We start from the raw sequence: 22,618 nt of genomic DNA, 5'->3' as shown, positions 1-22,618 counted from the left end.
CAAGTCAGTTTGGACTGAAGGGAAATGTTTGGCCCATGGGGCTTCTCGGGGGCTCTTTATCTGTTCCCCACCCCATCCATCTCTGGTGGGGCTCATGGTCTCCGGTGATGTCCCAGTGTCTGCAGGTGGTTGAGAAGGTGTCCAAGGGAGGCCCAGGTGCAATCCCCTGCACCACACTTAGAGGCGAAGGAGGCAGCTGCCTTCTGAGCATGGAGAAAATCCCAGGGGAGGCTCTGATTGCCTGGCTCAGGTCTCAGTTTATCCTCGAGCCAGTCACTGTGGCCAGGGGCATCTGTGCTCTGAGCACATGGGTTTCAGACCCTCCCCTGAGTTAGGAGGGGCACGTCCTCTCCTGCTCTTAGAGAGTACAGGTGTGGGCCTGGGGGACCTTCAGCAGCCCAGATCCTGCCATCCAGCCTGGGTTCCCTGCCCCATCTCTCTCTCTCACGTCCAGAGAGGCCCTCAGGGTGGCAAGAGCTGATCTGCTCACACCCCGCTAGAGTCAGCCAGGGAACCTTACTGGGTCCCACGCTGGAAGCAGGTCCTACAGCTCTTCTTCTGTGTCCTAGTCCCGCTTGTGGCAGTGCCTCAAATCTGATCTCGGGCTGAAGTGGGTCCAAGGTCCTGTTCTCCCGTCTCATCCTCCAGAGTGGGAACTTTCCACTGTGCTGAACGTGGCCATGCACGTCCCTAGCACGCCGGCTCCTCGTACCTGACCCCTGGAGCGTGCATTTGTGTTTCTGGATCCTTCTCGATGTAGCAGAGTCTGGTTTAGGTTACACAGGACGAAGGGGGGTTGCTGCATGGTATCATAATCCCATCCCACCACCCTCCAAACCAGCCGTGCCCAGTCATGCCACTGGGCTTGCCTTTCCAAAACTGCCATCTGACAGTGTCACTTCCTTTGCTTTAGAAATCTTCCCGAGGTCGCAGACGCCAGCGGATTTGCTTTGGGAGCCAGAGTAGCTGCCGCCACCAGAGTCCGGAGCCATGAGCGGGTTTAATTTTGGAGGCACTGGGGCCCCTACAGGTGGGTTCACATTCGGCACTGCAAAGACAGCGACAACCACACCTGCTACAGGGTTTTCTTTCTCCACCTCTGGCACTGGAGGGTTTAATTTTGGGGCTCCCTCCCAACCAACCACAAGTACCCCTTCCACCGGCCTGTTCTCACTCGCCACTCAGACTCCGGCCACACAGACAACAGGCTTCACTTTTGGAACAGCAACTCTTGCCTCGGGGGGAACTGGATTTTCTTTGGGGATCGGTGCTTCAAAGCTCAACTTGAGCAACACAGCTGCCACCCCAGCCATGGCAAACCCCAGTGGCTTTGGGCTGGGCAGCAGCAACCTCACTAATGCCATATCGAGCACTGTCACCTCCAGCCAGGGCACAGCACCCACTGGCTTTGTGTTTGGCCCCTCCACCACCTCTGTGGCTCCAGCCACCACATCTGGAGGCTTCTCATTCACTGGTGGAAGCACGGCCCAGCCCTCCGGTTTCAACATTGGCTCAGCGGGGAATTCAGCCCAGCCCACTGCACCTGCCACTCTGCCCTTTACTCCGGCCACGCCAGCAGCCACCACAGCAGCCGTCACGCAGCCAGCTGCTCCCACAGCCACAGCCACCACCACCGGTACTGGGCCCACCCTCTTTGCATCAATAGCAACCGCTCCAACCTCGTCTGCCACCACCGGACTCTCCCTCTGTACCCCTGCGACCACCGCGGGAGCCCCCGCTGCCGGGACACAGGGCTTCAGCTTAAAGGCACCTGGAGCAGCTTCGGGCGCCTCCACAGCAACATCCACCACTGCCACCGCCGCGGCCACCAGCAGCAGCAGCAGCACCACCGGCTTTGCCTTGAATTTAAAACCACTGGCGCCAGCTGGGATCCCCAGCAATACGGCAGCCGCTGTGACTGCTCCACCTGGCCCTGGTGCAGCTGCAGGGGCGGCCGCCAGCTCCGCCATGACCTACGCGCAGCTGGAGAGCCTGATCAACAAATGGAGCCTGGAGCTAGAGGACCAGGAGCGGCACTTCCTCCAGCAGGCCACCCAGGTCAACGCCTGGGACCGCACGCTGATCGAGAACGGGGAGAAGATCACCAGCCTGCACCGCGAGGTGGAGAAGGTGAAGCTGGACCAGAAGAGGCTGGACCAGGAGCTCGACTTCATCCTGTCCCAGCAGAAGGAGCTGGAAGACCTGCTGAGCCCGCTGGAGGAGTTGGTAAAGGAGCAGAGCGGAACCATCTACCTGCAGCACGCGGATGAGGAGCGCGAGAAAACCTACAAGCTGGCCGAGAACATCGACGCGCAGCTCAAGCGCATGGCCCAGGACCTCAAGGACATCATCGAGCACCTGAATACGTCCGGGGCCCCCGCCGACACCAGCGACCCACTGCAGCAGATCTGCAAGATCCTCAACGCGCACATGGGCTCGCTGCAGTGGATCGACCAGAACTCGGCCCTGCTGCAGAGGAAGGTGGAGGAGGTGACCAAGGTGTGCGAGGGCCGGCGCAAGGAGCAGGAGCGCAGCTTCCGCATCACCTTCGACTGAGCGACAGCAGGGCCCTGGGAGTTCCATGCGGGGAACGCGCCCTGTTGTCTAGTTTGGGGTTGTGGCAAGATACATGTTTCTTTCTTTCACGTGACTGCCCTTGAGACAATTGCTGTGTGCTTTGCCTTTTTCCATGTAGGAAGTATTCTGAGCCCTCTGCCCAGGCAGCAGCCTCATGGGTGTGGCTTCTGTGGCTTTTATTTGAGTGTCTTTGGCCCCTTTCCAGCCACTGCGACCGCCCACCTCATCCTGGCTCGACCTGGTGATGGAGACACAGTGGTGGTCTTGGTCCCAGCCAGGGTCGCGGGGACAGCCGCTCTCTCCAAAGCGTAGTCATAGGTGTCATGAAAAAATACCAAATGTAAGAGAACCTCCAAAGCCTGCAGGGCGCAGTGGCTCACGCCTGTAATCTCAGCAATTTGGGTGGCTGAGGCAGGCCGATCACTTGAGGTCAGGAGTTCAAGACCAGCCTGACCAACATAGTGAAACCCGTGTCTACTAAAAATACAAAAATTAGCCAGGTGTGGTGGGTGCCTGTGATCTCAGCTACTCGGGAGGCTGAGGCAGGAGAATCACTTGAACCTGGGAGGTGTTGCAGTGAGCCAGGATCACACCACTGCACTCCAGCCTGGCAACAGAGACTGTCGCGCAAAAAAAAAAAAAAAAGCGTCCCAGGAGACAGCAGCCTAAGTTTTGGAGTAGGAGGTGTGTGCCTGTGAAAGCTAACCACCAAGACAAAGCAGCACAGTGTGAATAGAACAAACAGTGGGATCGAGAATTGCACAGAAGACAGGTCAGCTGAGGGGCCTACACACAGAGGCCTGCCTTTTGCCTGGCCCAGGCTTACCCCCACCTCTGGGCCTCACCTCCTCCAGGAAGCCTTCCCAGCTACCCAAAGCTCAGGTGGCCTTCTTGCAGGTCCCCGTAGCACCCTGAGCCTGTACCTTGGGTAACATTTGCTATGCTGTCCTGTGCTAGCCGTTTGCGTCCGTCTCGCTGTTAGATTGTGAGCTCCCACGGGCAGAGACCCACTGTTGTTCCCCTGTATGTCCCCAGCCCAGTCCAACAAATGTGACTGGGACATTATTAAATGAAAGAACAATGAAGCCCGGCATAACAACAGTCCACAGAAATAGCCACAGCTGCCAGTGGTGGCCACGGACGTGGCTCTGAACTTCCTGGCACCAGAGTGACTCTAGTCAGTTACAGTAAAATCCACTGTGTGTGGAAGGCAGAAGCCAGCAGTTGTATCCCAAGTGTCTTTTGTATTTGTCTTTATCCTTTGCTGCATTCTCTGAAATACCTATTACTGTATGTTGCTTTTCTAAATAAATGTATTGTGAAACCAAAAAGGCTGCTGTTAATATGGATAAATGTTAGGAGGAGAAACTTGAGTAAAAAGAGCAGCTTTCAGGAGACTCTGCAGGGGTGTCATTCACGTGAAACGCAGGGGCAAGCAGTGCTTGCATAGACACAGGAGCATGTGATGAAGCAGCTTTTGTTTGATGAGACGGAGTAATAGAAAATGCAAATTGTGGTTTGCTCCGGGAAGGGGTGGTGCCTGGTGGTAGAAGAGGAACACGCGAGTGAAGCCACCACGGGGAGTGGGCCCTTGGTGTTTGTGACTGTTACGTCATAGAATATACACAAATATGGCTGGGCGAGGTGGTTCACACCTGTAATCCCAGTACTTTGGGAGGCCGAGATAGGCGAACACTTGAGGTCAGGGATTCAAGACCAGCCTGGGCAACATGGTGAAACCCATCTCTACCAACTACAAAAAAGTTGGTTGTGCATGCTGGCACGCACCTGTGTCTCAGCTGCCTGGGAGGCTGAGGTGGGAGGATCATTTAAGCCCAGGTATTAGAGGCTGCAGTGAGCCGTGATCTGCCACTGCACTCCAGCCTGGGCGACAAGAGCAAGACACTGTCTCAAAAAACACACGTTAAGTCATCTAGCCCCATCCCTAAGGCGCTAGTCCAGTGGCTACAGACGGCATGGGCAGCATTCCTTCCTGGCACCTGGGGCTAAAGACACAGGCCCCATGCTCTTCCTCTGCCCTGCAGCCTCGCTCTGTGGACTGGAATGGTCCTAAGCACTCAGATCTTCTGGGCTGTGGGAAGTGTACCCCTTCGGCCTCCCTCAACCTGTTCATGTCAATCTGTGGGCCACGCTTGGAAGATTTATGGCCCAGGTTCCAAAAGTCTCCCGAAGTCATCATCATGAGTCATTATTTCCTTGGACCGGCTGGGCGCGGTGGCTTACACCTGTAATCCTAGCACTTTGGGAGGCCAAGGCTGGCAGAACACCTGAGGTCGGGGGTTCGAGACCAGCCTGACCAACATGGAGAAACCCCATCTCTACTAAAAATACAAACATTAGCTGGTGGCTAATTAGGTGGTGGGCGCCTGTAATCCCAACTACTCGGGAGGCTGAGGCAGGAGAACCGCTTGAACCCAGGAGGTGGAGGTTACAGTAAGCCGAGATCATGCCATTGCACTCCAGCCTAGATAAAGCGAAACTATGTCCCAAATGAATAAAATTTCCTTGGGCCATCTTGGGCTCTGAAGGACAGGAGTTGTGTCTAAGTAGAAGCCATGGGTGTGTGTGGTGGGCATGGTAAACCAGAGGAAGACCCCACAACCCCAGCTACTTCTCTCTGAAAGCTGTCACCTACAGCAGGGACCTCTTTGTGCAGTTCATAGGCCTTGACTCATGCTGCCCCCTCTGCCGGAAGGGAGGGCTTGAGTCCCCTTAGGAGGCAGGAAGCAGTTTGCATTTTACCTACATTTGTGCCTTCAGCATCTATTTTCAGAGCTGGTCCTGATCTGGTGCTGTAGGTACCAAAAAATGCCCACAAAGAGGTCGTTGGCAGGGTCCACACAATCATGACGAGAAAAATTTGAGCATATATTTCCAAAGTCTATATGTATATTTTCCTATTATTTTGCATACTATTTCCTATTTTGCATATTAAAGCTTAGCAATGCTTAATTGCTTTCTTACAGTTACATTTTTAAAATAAGAACAGATTCCAGCTTTGGGAGGCCGAGGCGGGCAGATCACCTGAGGTCAGGAGTTTCAGACCAGCCTGGCCAACATGGTGAAACCCCGTCTTCTAAAAATACAAAAAATAGGGTCTGGGCATGGTGGCTCACGCCTGTAATCCCAGCACTGTGGGAGGCTGAAGTGGGTGGATCACAAGATCAGGAGACTGAGACCATCTTGGCTAACACAGTGAATATCTCTACTAAAAATATAAAAAAATTAGCTGGGTGTGGTGGCGGGCGCCTGTAGTCCCAGCTACTCAGAGAGACTGAGGCAGGAGAAGGGCGTGAACCCGGGAGGCGGAGCTTGCAGTGAGCAGAGATGGTGCCACCGCACTCCAGCCTGGGCGACAGAGCAAGACTCCGTGTCAAAAACATAAAAAATAAATAACTAATACAAACATTAGCCAGACGTGGTGGCGGGTGCCTGTAATCCCAGCTCCTCACGAGGATCACTTGAACCTGGGAGGCGGAGGTTGCAGTGAGCCGAGATCACATCATTGCACTCCAGCCTGGGCGACAAAAGTTACACTCCGTCTCAAAAAATACGAAAATTAAGTTCTACATTTTCTTCCCATACCCCAAGGGATCTTGAGCACCCCACTCTGAATAACACAAGTGATTCCATTAAATCAGGGGCTCTGCCCCAAAGCCATGTGGGAAATGGTCCCAACAGGCCTCCTGGGGGAGTCTAGGAGGGATCCCAAGATCGCAGCACCAGCAACTGACTGGGTGCCACCGTGGGTGATGGCTCCGTTGTAATTTCAATTTCCCTTTCCAGGAAGAAAATACACAGACGTGCTTCCTTGCCAGTCCCGACAAATGGCCTTTCCTTAAGTTCCTCATTAATTAATATGAAGACAACATATTTGGTGACTAAATTTGGAATCAGAGGCTTTTAAAGGTGAATCTCAGCTCTTACTGCTTTGCTTTTCCCTGTTTAGGGATAAGAGTGGCAAATGGGGCCGGGCGCGGTGGCTCAAGCCTGTAATCCCAGCACTTTGGGAGGCCGATACGGGCAGATCACAAGGTCAGGAGATCGACGCCATCCTGGTTAACACGGAGAAACCCCGTCTCTACTAAAAAATACAAAAAAACTAGCTGGGCGAGGTGGCGGGCGCTGTAGTCCCAGCTACTCAGGAGGCTGAGGCAGGAGAATGGCATGAACCCAGGAGGCGGAGCTTGCAGTGAGCAGAGATCGCGCCACTGCACTCCATCCTGGGTGACAGAGCGAGACTCCGTCTCAAAAAAAAAAAAAAAAAAAAGAGTGGCAAATGGGGGCTGGGTGTGGTGGCTCATGCCTGTATTCCCGGCATTTTGGGGAGTCCAAGAGGAGTAGATTACTTGGGCTCTGGAGTTTGAGACCAGCCTGGGCAACATGGCGAAACCTCGTCTCTACAAAAATACAAAAATCAGCCAGGCGTGGTGGCTCCTGCCTGTAGTTCCAGATACTTGGAGGCTGAGGTGGGAGAATCACATGAACCCGGGAGGCAGAGGTTGCAGTGAGCCGAGATCGTACCACCGCACTCTAGCCTGGGTAACAAAAGTGAGATTCTGTCTCAAAAAAAAAAAACCCAGCACATATAGTAGTATAATATGTGGTCAAACCATCAAATCATGAGGGAATGATGACTTTTGATTCTTTTTTAGTACAATCTAATCATCGATACAATTTATTTTTTAATAATGAATGGGCCGGGCGCGGTGGCTCAAGCCTGTAATCCCAGCACTTTGGGAGGCCGAGACGGGCGGATCACGAGGTCAGGAGTTCGAGACCATCCTGGCTAACACGGTGAAACCCCGTCTCTACTAAAAAATACAAAAAAAAAACTAGCCGGGCGAGGTGGCGGGCGCCTGTAGTCCCGGCTACTCGGGAGGCTGAGGCAGGAGAATGGCGTAAAAACCCGGGAGGCAGAGCTTGCAGTGAGCTGAGATCCGGCCACTGCACTCCAGCCTGGGCGACACAGCGAGACTCCGTCTCAAAAAAAAAAAAAAAAAAAAAAAAAAAAGACTCCGTCTCAAAAAAAAAATAAATAAATAAATAAATTAAATAAATAAATAAATAAATAAATAAATAATGAATGGCTTGCAGAGCAAAAGCCGAAACTCCTGAAAATGTAACTCAGCTCTTATGACCTGGTATGACTCAGCTTCAGCACACCACTGCTCCCAAGTTTTTAGTAAACCCCAAAAATGTTAGGGTGCTTTCAAAATCTGCCCTCAGACTCACGGCAGCGTCTCTCCACGGAACCTCCCAGGAAGCGAAGCCCTCACGCTCAGAAGCCGGGTCTGCTTCTTACGCAGCAGCCAGCCCCCCAGCCAGGTTTCAGTGACCCCAGCTGTTCCCCTGCCTGTCCCACAGGACCACACCCTTGGCTTCTGCACACCAGGGCCCTGGTCACTCCAAACACAGTGACCCACGTGGGCGCCCTCGTCCCATCTCCCCTCCAGACACCATCAGGTTGAACCCTCTCAAATGCCAAAGATTTCTCAAGGCAAAAAGCAGACCAGGTGCGCTGCCTTGTTGGGGACTGGCCTGGTGCCCTGGGGTCTCATCAGACACCCTAGTTCCTTTCAATTCACAGAACTGAAAGTGACTCTATTGACCAAGACAATGTCACTCAAATGCAATACGGACTCTGATTTGCATACAAACCAAGCAGTTTTTTTGTTTGTTTGTTTGTTTGAGACAGAGTCTCGATCTGTTGCCCAGGCTGGAGTGCAGTGGCATGATCTAGGCTCACTGCAATCTCCGCCTCCCGGGTTCACGCCATTCTCTGCCTCAGCCTCCCGAGTAGCTGGGATCACAGGCGCCCGCCACCACACCTGGCTAATTTTTGTATTTTTAGTAGAGACAGGGTTTCACCATGTTGGCCAGGATGGTCTCGATCTCCTGACCTCGTGATCCACCCATCTTGGCCTCCCAAAGTGCTGGGATTACATGCGTGAGCCACCACGCCCAGCCTTTCTTTTTTTTTTTTTTTGAGACAGAGTCCCACTCTGTCACCTAGGCTGGAGTGCAGTGGCATGATCTCAGCTCACAGCCACCTCTGCCTCCTGGGTTCAAGTGATTCTCCTGCCTCAGCCTCCTGAGTAGCTGGGATTACAGAGGTGCCCGCCACCATGCCCGGCTAATTTTTGTATTTTTAGTAGAGACGGGGTTTCACCATGTTGCCAAGGCTGGTCTTGAACTCCTGACCTCAGGTGATCTGCCCACCTCAGTCTTCCAGAGTGCTGGGATTACAGGCGTGAGCCACCATGCCCGGCCTAAACCAATTGTTTTTTCAAAAATGATGAGATGGCCAGGCACAGTGGCTCACACCTGTAATCCCAGCACTTTGGGAGGCCGAGGTGGGTGGATCATGAGGTCAGGAGACTCTCTCAAAAAAAAAAAAAAAAGGAAAAGAAAAGAAATGGCTGCCATCTTAAAATATGATAGTGATATTGTAGTTTGTTTGTTTGTTTTTGAGGTGGAGTCTCGCTCTGTCGCCCAGGCTGGAGTGCAGTGGTGCGATCTTGGCTCACTGTAAGCTCCGCCTCCGGGGTTCACGCCATTCTCCTGCCTCAGCCTCCTGAGTAGCTGGGACTACAGGCGCCCACCACCGCGCCCGGCTAATTTTTTTGTATTTTTGTAGAGATGGGGTTTCACCGTGTTAGCCAGAATGGTCTCGATCTCCTGACCTCGTGATCCGCCTGCCTCGACCTCCCAAAGTGCTGGGATTATAGGCATGAGCCACTGCACCCAGCCGATATTGTAGTTTTTAAAAAGCAAAACATGGTCAGGCGCAGTGGCTCAGCCCTGTAATCCCTGCACTTTGGGAGGCCGAGACGGGAGGGATCACCCAAGGACAGGAGTTCGAGACCAGCCCAGCCAACATGGTGAAACCCCATCGCCACTAAAAATACAAAAATTAGCCGGGCGTAGTGACCTGTGCCTGTAATCCCAGCTCCTCGGGAGGCTGAGGCAGGAGAATGGCTTGAACCTGGGAGGTGGAGGTTGAACCAGCGGTGAGCTTGAACCAGCAGTGAGCTAAGATTGCGCCACTGCACTCCGGCCTGGGTGACAGAACGAGACTCAGTCTCAAAAAATAAAAAGACAATATGGTGTCTGGGATTTGCTCTAAAATAAACCCAGTGAAGGGAGGGAGAGGATGTGAATGAAACGAAGGCTGTGTGAAGCCATGAATTCACCTGGGTTCATCCTCTGCTCACTCTGGTTTTAGATGTTTGAAAGTTTCCATAATAAAACACTTCTGAGAAAGGGGGACCTGCCTTTCACAGCCTCCCAACTGCTCTGACCCCAACACCAGGAACCTGGCATCTCTGACCTAACAAGGGCATCAGGACAAAGCCACCATCGTTCACCTTGGTTCCACACACGCCCAACGATGACTTCTGTCCTGGGCTAACCAGAAAGGCCATGGGTGCTGAGAGAGCCCCCCAGAGCCAGCCATGCAGTGAGTGCCCCCACCTGGGGCCCTGGGATGTTCTGGAAACAGGAAGGAGGGTTCTATGGGAAGGGGGCCCCTGTCCTGGGGTCAGGCCAAAGATCGAGGGACTCACTAATTCTGTTCTCCGATCCCTGAGTCCCTTCCCCCATCTGGGCCTGGACCCCCTGACTCCCACCCAGGTCCCAGGTCATCCCCTGGCCAGGCCCTGCCCACCCAAGCCTTGGTGAAAGTTTTGTGGGTTTTTTTTGTTTTTGTTTTTGTTTTTGAGACAGAGTCTCGCTCTGTCACCCAGGCTGAAGGGCAATGGCGTGGTCTCGGCTCACTGCAAGCTCCGCCTCCCAGGTTCACTCCATTCTCCTGCCTCAGCCTCCTGAGTAGCTGGGATTACAGACGCCCACTACCACGCCCGACTAATTTTTTTGTATGTTTAGTAGAGATGGGGTTTCACCATGTTGGCCAGGCTGGTCTCGAACTCCTGATCTTGTGATCTGCCAGCCCACCTCAGCCTCCCAAAGTGCTGGGATTACAGGTGTAAGCCACCGCGCCTGGCCAGTGAGTTTTAATACTGACCACTTAGGGTCTTTGGACAGACTCAGAGAAGGGAATGCGTATATACGTAAGGCAGGAGCCTGGTCCCCAGCACATCTGTGCAGTCCTCATCAAAACTACCTGCCCTGATGGGCCGCGAGGCCACCCCCCCGCCCCGTAGGGCCAGGGCCAGGTGTCTGGCTGCTGTATAGATATGACCTAAACCCCATTGAAACCATCATTGTGGTTCTAGAAGTCAACCAAATAAGGTAGGATTTGCCCCACCGAAGACCATTGTCTGGGAGGATTAACCTTGTTTTCTAGAAACTCCATTTAAAAAAACAGAATATCCCCAAACCAGCTGAAGTCAACAGATACTTGACCGGGCCTTTCCTCCCATCCCCGTCTGCTTCCTCCACCTGCCCCTCCCCTCCCTCCTGTCTCCCACTCACCTATCCAAACCGCTTTTCCCTAATTCCACCCTTATCCCTAAACCTAATTTAACCTGAACATCAATTTCCTTAGTAGTATCAGAAATGATTCTGGAGGCTGGGCATGGTGGCTCACACTTGTAATCCCAGCACTTTGGGAGGCCCAGGTGGGCAGATCACCTGAGGTCAGGACTTTGAGACCAGCCTGTCCAACATGGAGAAACCCCTGTCTCTACTAAAAATACAAAAATTAGCTGGGCGTGGTGGTGTGCACGCCTGTAATCCCAGCTACTCGGGAGGTTGAGGCAGGAGAATCATTTGAACCCGGGAGGTGGAGGTTGCAGTGAGCTGAGATCGCGCCACAGCACTCCAACCTGGGCCACAGAGCATTCTGGAAAGGCATCAGTCCTGAGCCAGCTGACTTGCACCCTCTGCTCTTCACTTGGGGCGCCTGGCCTGTCTGATGTATTGCTTCAAACTAACATTAATTGGGATTTTTTTTTTCTTTAATTACAAAAGCAATACATGCTGAATGAAGATGATGTGAAATGCACAAAAAAGCTCAAGGGGGTCAGGCATAGTGGCTCATGCTTGTAATCTCAGCACTCTGGGAGGCCAAGGCAGGTGGATCACCTGAGCCCAGGAGTTTGAGACCAGCCTGGGCAACATAGTGAGGCCCCGTCTCTATGAAAAAGTAAAAAAAATTAGCGGTGCAGGCCGGGCGCGGTGGCTCAAGCCTGTAATCCCAGCACTTTGGGAGGCCGAGATGGGCGGATCACGAGGTCAGGAGATCGAGACCATCCTGGCTAACACGGTGAAACCCCGTCTCTACTAAGAAATACAAAAAATAGCCGGGCGAGGTGGCAGCGCCTGTAGTCCCAGCTACACAGGAGGCTGAGGCCGGAGAATGGCGTGAACCCGGGAGGCGGAGCTTGCAGTGAGCTGAGATCCGGCCACTGCACTCCAGCCTGGGCTACAGAGTGAGACTCCGTCTCAAAAAAAAAAAAAAAAAAAAAAAAAAAAAATTAGCGGTGCATGGTGGTATGCACCTGTGGTCCCAGCTACTCCAGAGACTGAGGCCGGAGGATCGCTTAAGCCCAGCCGTTCAAGACCAGCCTGGGCAGCATAATGAAACCCCATCTCTACAAACAGTACAGAAATTTAGCCAGGTGTGGTGGTGCAGTTCTGTAGTCCCAGCTACTAGGGAGGCTGAGGTGGGAGGATTGCTTAAGCCCGGGAGGTTGAGGCTGCAGTGAGCCGTGATTGTGCCACTGTGCTCTAGCCTGAGTGACAGTGAGACCTTGTCTCTTAAAAAAAAAAAAAAAAAAAACCAGAAGTCCACCTAGGTGAGCTGCACATACGCCCAGAACCAGAGGAGCTTTGTGCAACAACCCTGTGTGATAAGGACAAGGGGCTTGGTGCCGGAGCCCACCCACTCTGGAGACCCAAAAACTCCTGGGACATGTCCTAGGAGGCAGTGGGCTGTGGGCCTCCACCCTTTTCCATGGTCCTTTCCACTGTTATGTGGCTCTAGGACTGAACAAGCTGCTGGGCAGGGACCGGGGACCTGGGGTCCGCCCGACTTGGTGAGGAATGTCAGCACTGCCATTCCCCGCTGTGGGACCCAGGCCGAGGCACAGGCGAATAAGGCCCCAATCCCGCTGCGTTCATACTCGACATGTTACTGTGAATGAAGCTCTGAGACCTAGGCCAAGCCTTTTCCCTCTCTGTACCCCAGGGTCCTCCTGCCCCACCCTCTCGCCATCTCCAAGCCTCGGTTTCCTCAACTATCAAATGCAGGCATTGGGCTGGGTGTGGTGGCTCACGCCTGTAATCCCAGCACTTTGGGAGGCTGAGGCAGGAGGATCACGAGGTCAGGAGATCGAGACCATCCTGGCTAACACAGTGAAACCCCATCTCCACTAAAAATACCAAAAAAATTAGCCAGGAGTGGTGGCGGGCGCCTGTAGTCCCAGCTACTCGGGAGGCTGAGGCAGGAGAATTGCTTGAACCAAGGAGGTGGAGGTTGCAGTGAGTCAAGATTGCACCGCTGCACTCCAGCCTGGGGGACAGAGCAAGACTCCATCTCAAAAAAAAAAAAAAAAAAAGCAGGCATTGTTTTTTTTTTTGTTTTTGTTTTTGAGACGGAGTCTCGCTCTGTCCCCCAGGCTGGAGTGCAGCGGTGTAATCTTGACTCACTGCAACCTCCACCTCCTGGGTTCAAGCGATTCTCCTGCCTCAGCCTCCCGAGTAGCTGGGATTACAGGCATGTACCACCACGCCAGGCTAATTTTTTATATTTTTGGCAGAGACAGGGTTTCATCATGTTGGCCAGGCTGGTATTGAACTCCTGACCTCAAGTGATCCGCCCACCTCAGCCTCCCAAAGTGCTGGGATTACAAGCGTGAGCCACTGTGCCTGGCCTCAAATGTAGGCATTGTGAGGGTTACAATGGGTGCAAAGCCCTGAGCACCAGGCGGCCTCCAATCAGGTGATAGCCATGGGAACATTTTTGTTACTATTTTTTTTCTTTTTTAGAGAAAGGGTTTCGCCATCTTGGCCAGGTTGGTCTCAAGCCCCTGGGCTCAAGCAATCCTCCCACCTCAGCCTCCCAAAGTGCTAGGATTACAGGAGTGAGCCATCGCGCCCAGCCCTCGTCACTATTGTTTTTTTGTTTGCTTGTTTGTTTTGAGATGGAGTCTCATTCTGTCACCCAGGGTGGAGTGCAATGGCGCGATCTCAACTCACTGCAACCTCTGCCTCCTAGGTTCAAGCAATTCTCCTGCCTCAACCTCCAGAGTAGTTGGGACTATAGGCATATGCCACCACACCCAGCTAATTTTTATATTTTTAGTAGCGACCAGGTTTCACCACGTTGGCCAGGCTGGTCTTGAACTCCTGACATCAGGTGATCCGCCTGCCTCGACCTTCCACAGTGCTGGGATTACAGGCGTGAGCCACCACCGGCCCTTGTCACTATTTTTGCTGACCCAAGCTCTTTCGGTCCCTGAACCGTCCAGCTCTTTGATCATTTCCCTTTGCCACAGCCTCCCGCCCCTGCATCATATGCCTTCTTACTCACATTCACCCCCCAGCCCCTCCCGGCCATAAACCGCATCCCTCTTTGATTTACCACTGGAGTTACCCATCTTCCTTCTTGGTAATGCCCCCCCACCCACCCACCTGACCCCTTGCTGCAGAGAATCTGCCTCCCTCTGGTTTTTCTCCTCACTGAGCCCCTGGCTCCCTCTCCCCCACCCCAAGGAAAGTCCCTGCTATTGTTTCTCCACCCCACCCACTTCAATGTGCCGTCCCACTCCTTGCCCTGAGCACCGAGGTGGTTCTCAAGGCAGGGATGGGTGAAGCCTGGGCACTTCCCTGTGGCGGGTGGCCACTCACAGAACCCCCCAGTGCCCCTGCGGCCATAGCAGCTGGCATTTCCAAAGGAGCAGCTTCCAGTACTGCCCCAGGTTCCGGCCACAGAGCTTAACCTGGATTCACTCACTTGATCCTAAAACACTGGGACGTCCCCATTTAACAGCTGTGGATGGGAGCCACAGAGGGGAGGGCGGGCTCAGAGCTCACGGCTGCCAGCCCCACTGCTACGCCCATTTGACAGAGGGGGAGACTGAGGCTCTGGGTGGCAAGTGGAGAGGGAAGCAGAACCATGGGGAACCCTGCAGGACTTGGCGACACCTGACGGAGAGGGACTTGGAGGGGAAAATGGGCCTGGCCCAGGGACCCATACCCACTCTGTCCCCATGCCGTGGGAATCAAGGAGGCAGAGAGAGCACAGGGGAGGATAGAAACAAGGGGCCCGGTGATGAGGGACAGGGGCAGGCCGAGGGGGATTCCCGTTGTTGACACGGTTACCTGAGCATCTATTTCTGGCCTCCAAACCACCCCAGAACTATCTGGGGCAAAAGGAAGAAAATAGACTGATTAACTTCCTCTGACCACCTTTCTCCAACCTCAACTAAACTCTGAGCATTTGACCAGAGCAGCTCCAGGAAACCAGTTTCATTTCCCTCGGCGTTTCCCAAAAGGAGGGGTGGGCGGGGCTCTTCCAGTTTAAGGGGAGAGAAAGGGCCTCAGCAGACACAGTGAAGGGCGGTGGAGAGGACCGCGCCGTCCTGCTGTCACCGAGAGCTGAAGGTAGCGACACGGCCAGTGGTGGGGGGACAGAGAGACAGGACCCACAGAAACAGGGACTGAGAAACGAGTGGGGGAGATGAGGAAGAGGGAAAATGGGCGCAATGGCTCACGCCCGGAACCCCAGCACTTTGGGAGGCCGAGGTGGGTGGATCACCTGAGTTCAGGAGTTCGAGACCAGCCTGGCCAACGTGGCAAAACCCCATCTCTACTAAAAATGCAAAAATTAGCCAGGTGTGGTTATGGGTGTCTGTAATCCCAGCTACTTGGGAGGCTGAAGTGGGAGGATTGCTTGAACCTGGGAGGCAGAGGTTGCAGTGAGCCAAGATCGTACCACTGTACTCCAACCTGGATGACAGAGAAAGACTGTTAAAAAAAAAAAAGAAAAGAAAAGAAAAGAAAAAAGAAAGAGGGAAAAGAAGAGAAAGAGACAGGAACCCGAGAGAGCTGTGGCAGAGGTAGAGACCAGTGAGGAGGGAGGCATGGACGGTCCAGGGGACTCTGAAAGAATGGGGTTGGGGGACACAGGTCCAGAGAAGAGGGCAGTGATTGGGGGAGGGCTGGCTCCAGCAGCTAGGCAGCCCATGGGAGACAGAGTCAGGCTCCAGCAGTCACAGGCCTCAGCCACAATAGCCCTCCCTTCTCCTCCACCCCAGACGCCATCTCCCACCGAGAGTCATGGCCCCGTTGGGTGAGTAAGCAGGGGAGGGGGCTCTGGGACAAGTGAGTAGAACTCCTCTCCCCCAACCTGCCACGTACCCGTTGACCCTGTCCTCCTCCTCCCAGCCCTGCGCCTCCTCGTCCTCGTCCCCATCCTCCTCAGCCTGGCGGCCTCCCGGGACTGGAAGGCTGAACGCAGCCGGGACCCCTTCGAGAAATGCATGCAGGATCCTGACTATGAGCAGCTGCTCGAGGTGGTGACCTGGGGGCTCAATCGGACCCTGAAGCCCCAGAGGGTGATTGTGGTCGGCGCTGGTGTGGCCGGGCTGGTGGCTGCCAAGATGCTCAGTGATGCCGGACATAAGGTGGGAAGCACTGCTTGCAGTCTACCTGGAGTCCCTCCTGCTGCAGGCTGGAGTCCCTGGGCAGAGGGACCTGGCCCCGTTCCTGCTTGAGAAGGTGGGGGTGGGGATGTGGAGGGAGAGGCTACTTTTCCCCGTGGTCTGAGGGTGAGGCCCAAGCCCCCTGCTGTCACGTGTCTGCACTGAGAGGCCCTAGACTTTCCTGTCCCACGTTTTTCATCCCAGAGGGAAGCCTCACTGGCTCAGAGCTCCTGTCCTGGGGTGGGGCACCTGTTGGTGGAGAGGAAACTCCACTAAGGGGATGTGTGCCCTGAGGTCTAACCACGGACCTACCCACTGAAATCCAAGAATGAGAATGGGCCATCCCAGGGGCTTCTGTGCATATGGGTTATCTCCCAACTCCCCGAGCTGGGAAGTCCCTTTGCAGTCTAGCCGGCGGCCTTCCTGCTGCACTCTAGAGCTGCCCACTTGGTTCTGTTCCCCCACCCCCCATACAGAAGGGGACCCTCTCCTAGTCTCCTGTGCCACTGTGGGGACGGAAGAAGGCAGGGGGCTGGCACGGGGTGGGAGGGGGCAGGGAATGGTCAGTGGGTGGAGCTGAAGGGCCCTCCTCGCCCCACCGCCTCCCTCAGGTCACCATCCTGGAGGCAGATAACAGGATCGGGGGCCGCATCTTCACCTACCGGGACCAGAACACGGGCTGGATTGGGGAGCTGGGAGCCATGCGCATGCCCAGCTCTCACAGGTGACCTGGCAACCCACCCACCTGTGTGCCTAGACTCAGCCAGCTCCCCAGCTCCATGCCCGCGCCACAGCAGGCATCCTTCGCCTAATCCCCATCTCAGTCTTGCCTCCGGCGCCAGCACTGGGCCTCTGGCAATGCTCGGGCCACCTAGTCCAACCAGACCCCCAGCTAGCCCTGCCTGGTGCAAAAGCCAGCTCCTCTGTTGGCCCCTCCAGGCCTGCAGCTCCACCGCCCCCACACCCTCAGGCACTCCAGCCCCAGGCTCCTTCTTCATCTCAAACCCCCATCCAACCCAAACTCTGTCTCCCTTCCCGATTCTAAGCTAGGCTCTATTCCCATTCCTAACTTAATCCTAATCCTGGTCCCCATTTCATTCCCATCCCTTAGCATTCATCACCCTAAATCTAGCCCAACCCCCCAGCCTCATGCTGGTCCCCAGCTACTCTCCCCTCCCACCTCCCTTCTCCAAGTCCCACTAGGGACCGGGTTACCTCCACCGGAGCCCAGCCCTCACTCACCCACTCCCTCAATCAGGATCCTCCATAAGCTCTGCCAGGGCCTGGGGCTCAACCTGACCAAGTTCACCCAGTACGACAAGAACACATGGACGGAGGTGCACGAAGTGAAGCTGCGCAACTACGTGGTGGAGAAGGTACCCGAGAAGCTGGGTTACGCCCTACGCCCCCAGGAAAAGGGCCAGTCGCCCGAAGACATCTACCAGATGGCTCTCAACCAGGTGGGCACCGCCTGTACCCTCCTCCCGCCCTGACTTCTCTGTCCTCCTCCTAAGCTCGCCCCGGCGCACTCCCTGGCCTGGCTTTTCTTCTCTCTGTCATCCCTTGGGTCCCCCGCCACGGGGTGGGGCACCTGTTGATGGAGATGGAAATTCTACCAGGGGATGTGTGCCCTGAGGTCTAACCACTGACCTACTCACTAAAATCTGAGAGTGAGAATGGGCCATCCCAGGGGCTTCTACGCATATGGGCCACCTCCCAACTCCCCCCTCCTTTTTTTTTTTTGAGACAGAGTCTTACTGTGTCGCCCCGGCTGGAGTGCAGTGGCGCCATTTCAGCTCACTGCAACCTCTGTCTCCCAGGTTCAAGCAGTTCTCTGCTTCAGCCTCCCGAGTAGCTGGGATTACAGGCGCCCGCCACCACGCCCAGCTAATTTTTGTATTTTTAATAGAGACGGGGTTTCACCATCTTGGCCAGGCTGATCTTGAACTCCTGACCTCGTGATCCACCTGCCTCGGCCTCCCAAAGTGCTGGGATTATAGGCGTGAACCACTGCCCCGGCCCCAACTCTGTTCTTTAGCTTCCCCATAAACACTGCTGACCCCAAAGCTGCATCAGCTTTTGGCCTCTTCCCCTTTCACCCACACACTGTCCTGGACAACCTCTCCAGTCTCCACCTCTGGCTTAAACATAGATCCACGGGCTGATGGAGACATCTGCCTCTCGAGACCCTGGCCTGTGTCCCTCCCCAGGACCCTCTAGCTCCACTGGGCTCAGAACCTTCCCCTAAACCCGTTCCTCCTCCCGGTGCCCCCATCTCACGATGGCCCCACCATCCCGCAGTCACGGGCAGACCCCCAGGAGCCATCCTCCTCCTGACCTCCTCCTCGCCCACCTCCCCCACCATCAGTGCCCACCCCTGCCCCCTGATGCTTGTGCCCTGCTCCCCTCTGCCCACCCCAGCTCAGGCCTCCTCCTCTGCCCTGGACCCTCCCCCAGCCTCTTCTCCAGCTGCCCAGGCTCCAGTCTCCCCAACCTGGTACCAGAAGTGTCTTCCCACACACCCAGAGTGATGCTGCTCACAGCCCCTGGTGGCTCCCCGCTGCCTCCAGGACAAAGTCTGATCTTTTCGGGCTCAGCTTTGAGCCCTGACTGGCCTTCCCTTCTGCACCCCTCTAGCCTCATGCTCTTTTCTCCTCTAAGGAATTTTTGTCCTCATGGTGGTCCACATGCCCCCAGCTCTGTGTTCCTCACACTCACTATACCTGTGCATCGCCCTCCCTTGCCCAGAATGCCTTTCCCTTCCCCACACAGGAACTCCTGCTCAGCCCTCAAGAACCAGAGCCAATGTCCCCTCCTCCAGGAAGCCTTCCCTGATACCTTTAGGGAGGAGCTGGCCACACCCAATATCCCCTCCCCACCCAGGTCAGAGCCCACTTGCCCATCTCCCCTTCTAGACCAGGTCATTTCTATGCCTTGACACTGACTGGTTTGGGAGCCTGGGAGATGCGAGATGCGTGAGTGAGTGAAGGGGCACCGCTTTCTCTCTGAGGTCCTGGCCAGAAGGGGGAAGCCAGGTAGACCAAGAAGAGGCCTGAAATTAGACAGGGGCAGCGAGGCTTCTCGGAGGGGGTGAGACTTGAACAAAGAGCTGAAGGACAGGCACTTGTGTGCCACGCAAAGACAGGCAGGGAAAAAACAGGTGCCAGAAGTGCAGGTGGGAGAGCCCTGAGGGCGGGTGGTCTGGATACTGGACACTGCCCACAGAAGCGGAGCTGCCATAAAAGACATGGACTGAGGCCAGACGCGGTGGCTCATGCCTGGAATCCCAGCACTTTGGGAGGCTGAGGCGGGCAGATCACTTGAGGTCAGAAGTTCGAGACCAGCCTGGCCAATATGGTGAAACCCCGTCTCTACTAAAAATGCAAAAATTAACCAGGTGTGGTTGTGGGCACCTGTAATCCCAGCTACTTGGGAGGCTGAGGTGGGAGAATCTCTTGAACCTGGGAGGCAGAGCTTGCAGTGAGCCGAGATGGCGCCCCTGCACTCCAACCTAGGCAACAGAGCGACACTCCATCTCAAAAAAAGAAAAAAAAAGACATTGAGGGGCTAGCAGGGGCCTTGAACATGAGGCTGAGGAGCAAGGACCCTGTGGCCCCAGGCACTGGGGAGCCACAGGAGGGCTGTGGGCAGGGGACAGACGGTAGGTAAACTTCTCAGCCATCATGCCCTGTCAGTGCTGACCAGTGACCCAGGGGACCAGCTTCCGTCCGTGGCCACAGTGATTCAGGCAACAAATAATCACTGAGCCCCAGGAGGACACAGCACGCCTGGGATCCTCTCCCAGCCTCCTCTCCAGCTGCCCACATCCCTGCCTCCATGGAGCTCACAGGCTGGCTGGCTCAGAAACAGGCAAAATAACACCCAACCGGGAGGAGCCGTGACCAGCCTGGCCTGCCGAATGCGGGGGGTGAGGCGGCGTGAACAGTTCAGGAAGATCGGAGGAGTGGTGGCATTTGAGTTGCCATGGAGGGCAAGGCGGAGGGCACGGTGTGGGCAGAAGCCCAGGGGCTTGAGAGTGGTGAATGGCCAGCCGTGGGCAGAACCACCAGGAGAAACCGGGTGTGGGCTCCAGGCCCAGCCTCCACCCTGGCTGCCCAGGCAGCTCAGCACCATATCCGCTTCTTCCACAACAGGCCCTCAAAGATCTCAAGGCACTGGGCTGCAGAAAGGCGATGAAAAAATTTGAAAGGCACACGCTCTTGGTAAATGGGGCCCTTGGTTCTGCTGAGAGGCAAGGCAGAGAGTGTGACCATGAGGCCTTCCCCAGAGAGTCAGAATGCGGGTACCTGGGACCCTAGTCCTGCCACCACCTTCCTGCCTGACCCGGGGGCTGGACACGCCCCCTCTCTGGACCTCAGTTTCCCTCATCTGTCAGAGAGCGGGGACCGGATCCTACGATCCAAGGACATGTCATGGGACCAACAGGCCGGGCTGCAGAGGGGCTCTCTCGGGGGTGCAGCCTGCCTGGGCCCTGACCTCGGCCTGCGCCCACCCTGCAGGAATACCTCCTCGGGGAAGGGAACCTGAGCCGGCCGGCTGTGCAGCTTCTGGGAGACGTGATGTCCGAGGATGGCTTCTTCTATCTCAGCTTCGCCGAGGCCCTCAGGGCCCACAGCTGCCTCAGCGACAGACTCCAGTGAGGGGCGGGGCTGGCGGGCAGGGGCGGGGCGGGCGGGGGCCAATCAAGACAAGTAGCAGGGAGTGGGAGGAGCCTCTGGGTCTGGGGGCGGAGCTGTTGTGAAGGGCGTGGCCTACTTGAGGGCAGTGGGGCTAATGGTTCCCGGATAAAGGACAAGGTCTAGCGGAGAAGAAGTGGTGGGATCCCTGGTCACACAATCCACTACTCCTGCGACCTCCCGGATGTCAGGGACGGGCAGGGTCGGGAGAGGTGGATGACAGGGGAGCGGGCCGGTGCCCACAGGGGCCAGCTGCCGGGGTGGGTGGGGCCAGGCGGAGGGGCAGGGCAGCAGAGCCCAGGTCACCCCCCCCAACCCCGCCCTGCCTGCAGGTACAGCCGCATCGTGGGTGGCTGGGACCTGCTGCCGCGTGCACTGCTGAGCTCGCTGTCCGGGCTCGTGCTGTTGAACGCGCCCGTCGTGGCGATGACCCAGGGGCCGCACGATGTGCACGTGCAGATCGATACCTCACCCCCGGCGCGGAATCTGAAGGTGCTGAAGGCCGACGTGGTGCTGCTGACGGCGAGCGGACCGGCGGTGAAGCGCATCACCTTCTCGCCGCCGCTGCCCCGCCACATGCAGGAGGCGCTGCGGAGGCTGCACTACGTGCCGGCCACCAAAGTGTTTCTAAGCTTCCGCAGGCCCTTCTGGCGCGAGGAGCACATTGAAGGAGGCCACTCGAACACCGACCGCCCGTCGCGCATGATTTTCTACCCGCCGCCGCGCGAGGGCGCGCTGCTGCTGGCTTCGTACACGTGGTCGGACGCGGCGGCCGCGTTCGCCGGCTTGAGCCGGGAAGAAGCGCTGCGCTTGGCGCTCGACGACGTGGCGGCATTGCACGGGCCTCTCGTGCGCCAGCTCTGGGACGGCACCGGCGTCGTCAAGCGTTGGGCGGAGGACCCGCACAGCCAGGGTGGCTTCGTGGTACAGCCGCCGGCGCTCTGGCAAACCGAAAAGGATTACTGGAGGGTCCCTTATGGCCGCATCTACTTTGCCGGCGAGCACACCGCCTACCCGCACGGCTGGGTGGAGACGGCGGTAAAGTCGGCGCTGCGCGCCGCCATCAAGATCAACAGCCGGAAGGGGCCTGCATCCGACACGGCCAGCCCCACGGGGCACGCGTCCGACACGGAGGGGCAGGGGCATGTGCATGGGGTGGCTGGCAGCCCCTCGCATGACCTGGCAAAGGAAGAGGGCAGCCACCCTGCAGCCCAAGGCCAGTTATCTTTCCAGCACATGACCCACACGAGGACCTTGTATTAAAGTATTTTCGGAAAAAGCTGTGTGGTCCAGCCTCCCCCGTGGCTCAGTTACTTCCCCAGTTTGCCTGCATCGGAACCACTAGCCCTGCAGTTAGCAGGCGCTATGCCTATCCTGGAGTCCCCCAAGAATCTGCCCCTCACTTCTTCCTGGACAGTGGGGCTCCATAGGAGGGTGGGAAGGGGCGCATAGAAGGGAACCGGACGGATGCCCTGCACCACCGGGAAATGGCAATCACAACGACCACCTCCGACTGCCACGAGGCTGAAGCACAGATGGGCCCTAATGCAAGTAACAGAAAGCCCGGCTGACAGTGGCTTAACAGGAGGTGATTTTTCTCACAAGCAGCAGCTGGGAGGGCAGGCTCCCCAGAGTGCAACTCTGCAGGCCCTTCCACCTTGGTTATGTCCGGGAAGTGTTCCCACACAGCTACCAGGTCGCAGCCGCAGCCCA

The 22,618-nt window shown here is 56.1% G+C and overlaps 2 protein-coding genes across 7 annotated transcripts in view; both read left to right on the top strand.

The window, feature by feature from the left end:
- Window positions 1-22,184, top strand: part of IL4I1 (interleukin 4 induced 1) — a 39,479-nt gene extending 17,295 nt beyond the window's left edge. The window contains exons 1-9 of one of the 6 annotated variants that reach the window (XM_050771495.1): window positions 932-1,030; window positions 6,385-6,507; window positions 9,827-10,060; window positions 15,952-16,190; window positions 16,820-16,932; window positions 17,467-17,668; window positions 20,363-20,431; window positions 20,729-20,865; window positions 21,238-22,184. In XM_050771495.1, the coding sequence (XP_050627452.1) occupies window positions 10,024-10,060; window positions 15,952-16,190; window positions 16,820-16,932; window positions 17,467-17,668; window positions 20,363-20,431; window positions 20,729-20,865; window positions 21,238-22,168 (1,728 nt within the window). In that variant the 5' untranslated portion in view covers window positions 932-1,030; window positions 6,385-6,507; window positions 9,827-10,023 and the 3' untranslated portion in view covers window positions 22,169-22,184. Of the gene's footprint in view, window positions 1-931; window positions 1,031-6,384; window positions 6,508-9,826; window positions 10,061-13,438; window positions 15,169-15,196; window positions 15,857-15,951; window positions 16,191-16,819; window positions 16,933-17,466; window positions 17,669-20,362; window positions 20,432-20,728; window positions 20,866-21,237 lie in introns of those variants that run through there. The other 5 variants (XM_050771498.1, XM_050771496.1, XM_050771494.1 and 2 more) reach the window with 5 other exon arrangements.
- Window positions 991-3,908, top strand: NUP62 (nucleoporin 62). Its single transcript, XM_050771509.1, has one exon. It carries the CDS (start codon window positions 991-993, stop codon window positions 2,554-2,556), a length of 1,566 nt encoding a protein of 521 aa, XP_050627466.1. The 3' UTR covers window positions 2,557-3,908.
- Window positions 22,185-22,618: the final 434 nt, after the last annotated feature.

The sequence above is a fragment of the Macaca thibetana genome, chromosome 19 (genome assembly GCF_024542745.1).
Source record: "Macaca thibetana thibetana isolate TM-01 chromosome 19, ASM2454274v1, whole genome shotgun sequence".
NCBI lineage: Eukaryota > Metazoa > Chordata > Mammalia > Primates > Cercopithecidae > Macaca > Macaca thibetana.
The sequence above is the reverse complement of the archived record's forward strand: the minus strand, read 5'-3'. Positions and strand labels throughout refer to the sequence as shown.

Coding starts and splice junctions, on each gene's coding strand:
- NUP62 (XM_050771509.1), top strand. CDS start 991: ATGAGCGGGTTTAATTTTGGAGGCACTGGGGCCCCTACAGGTGGGTTC.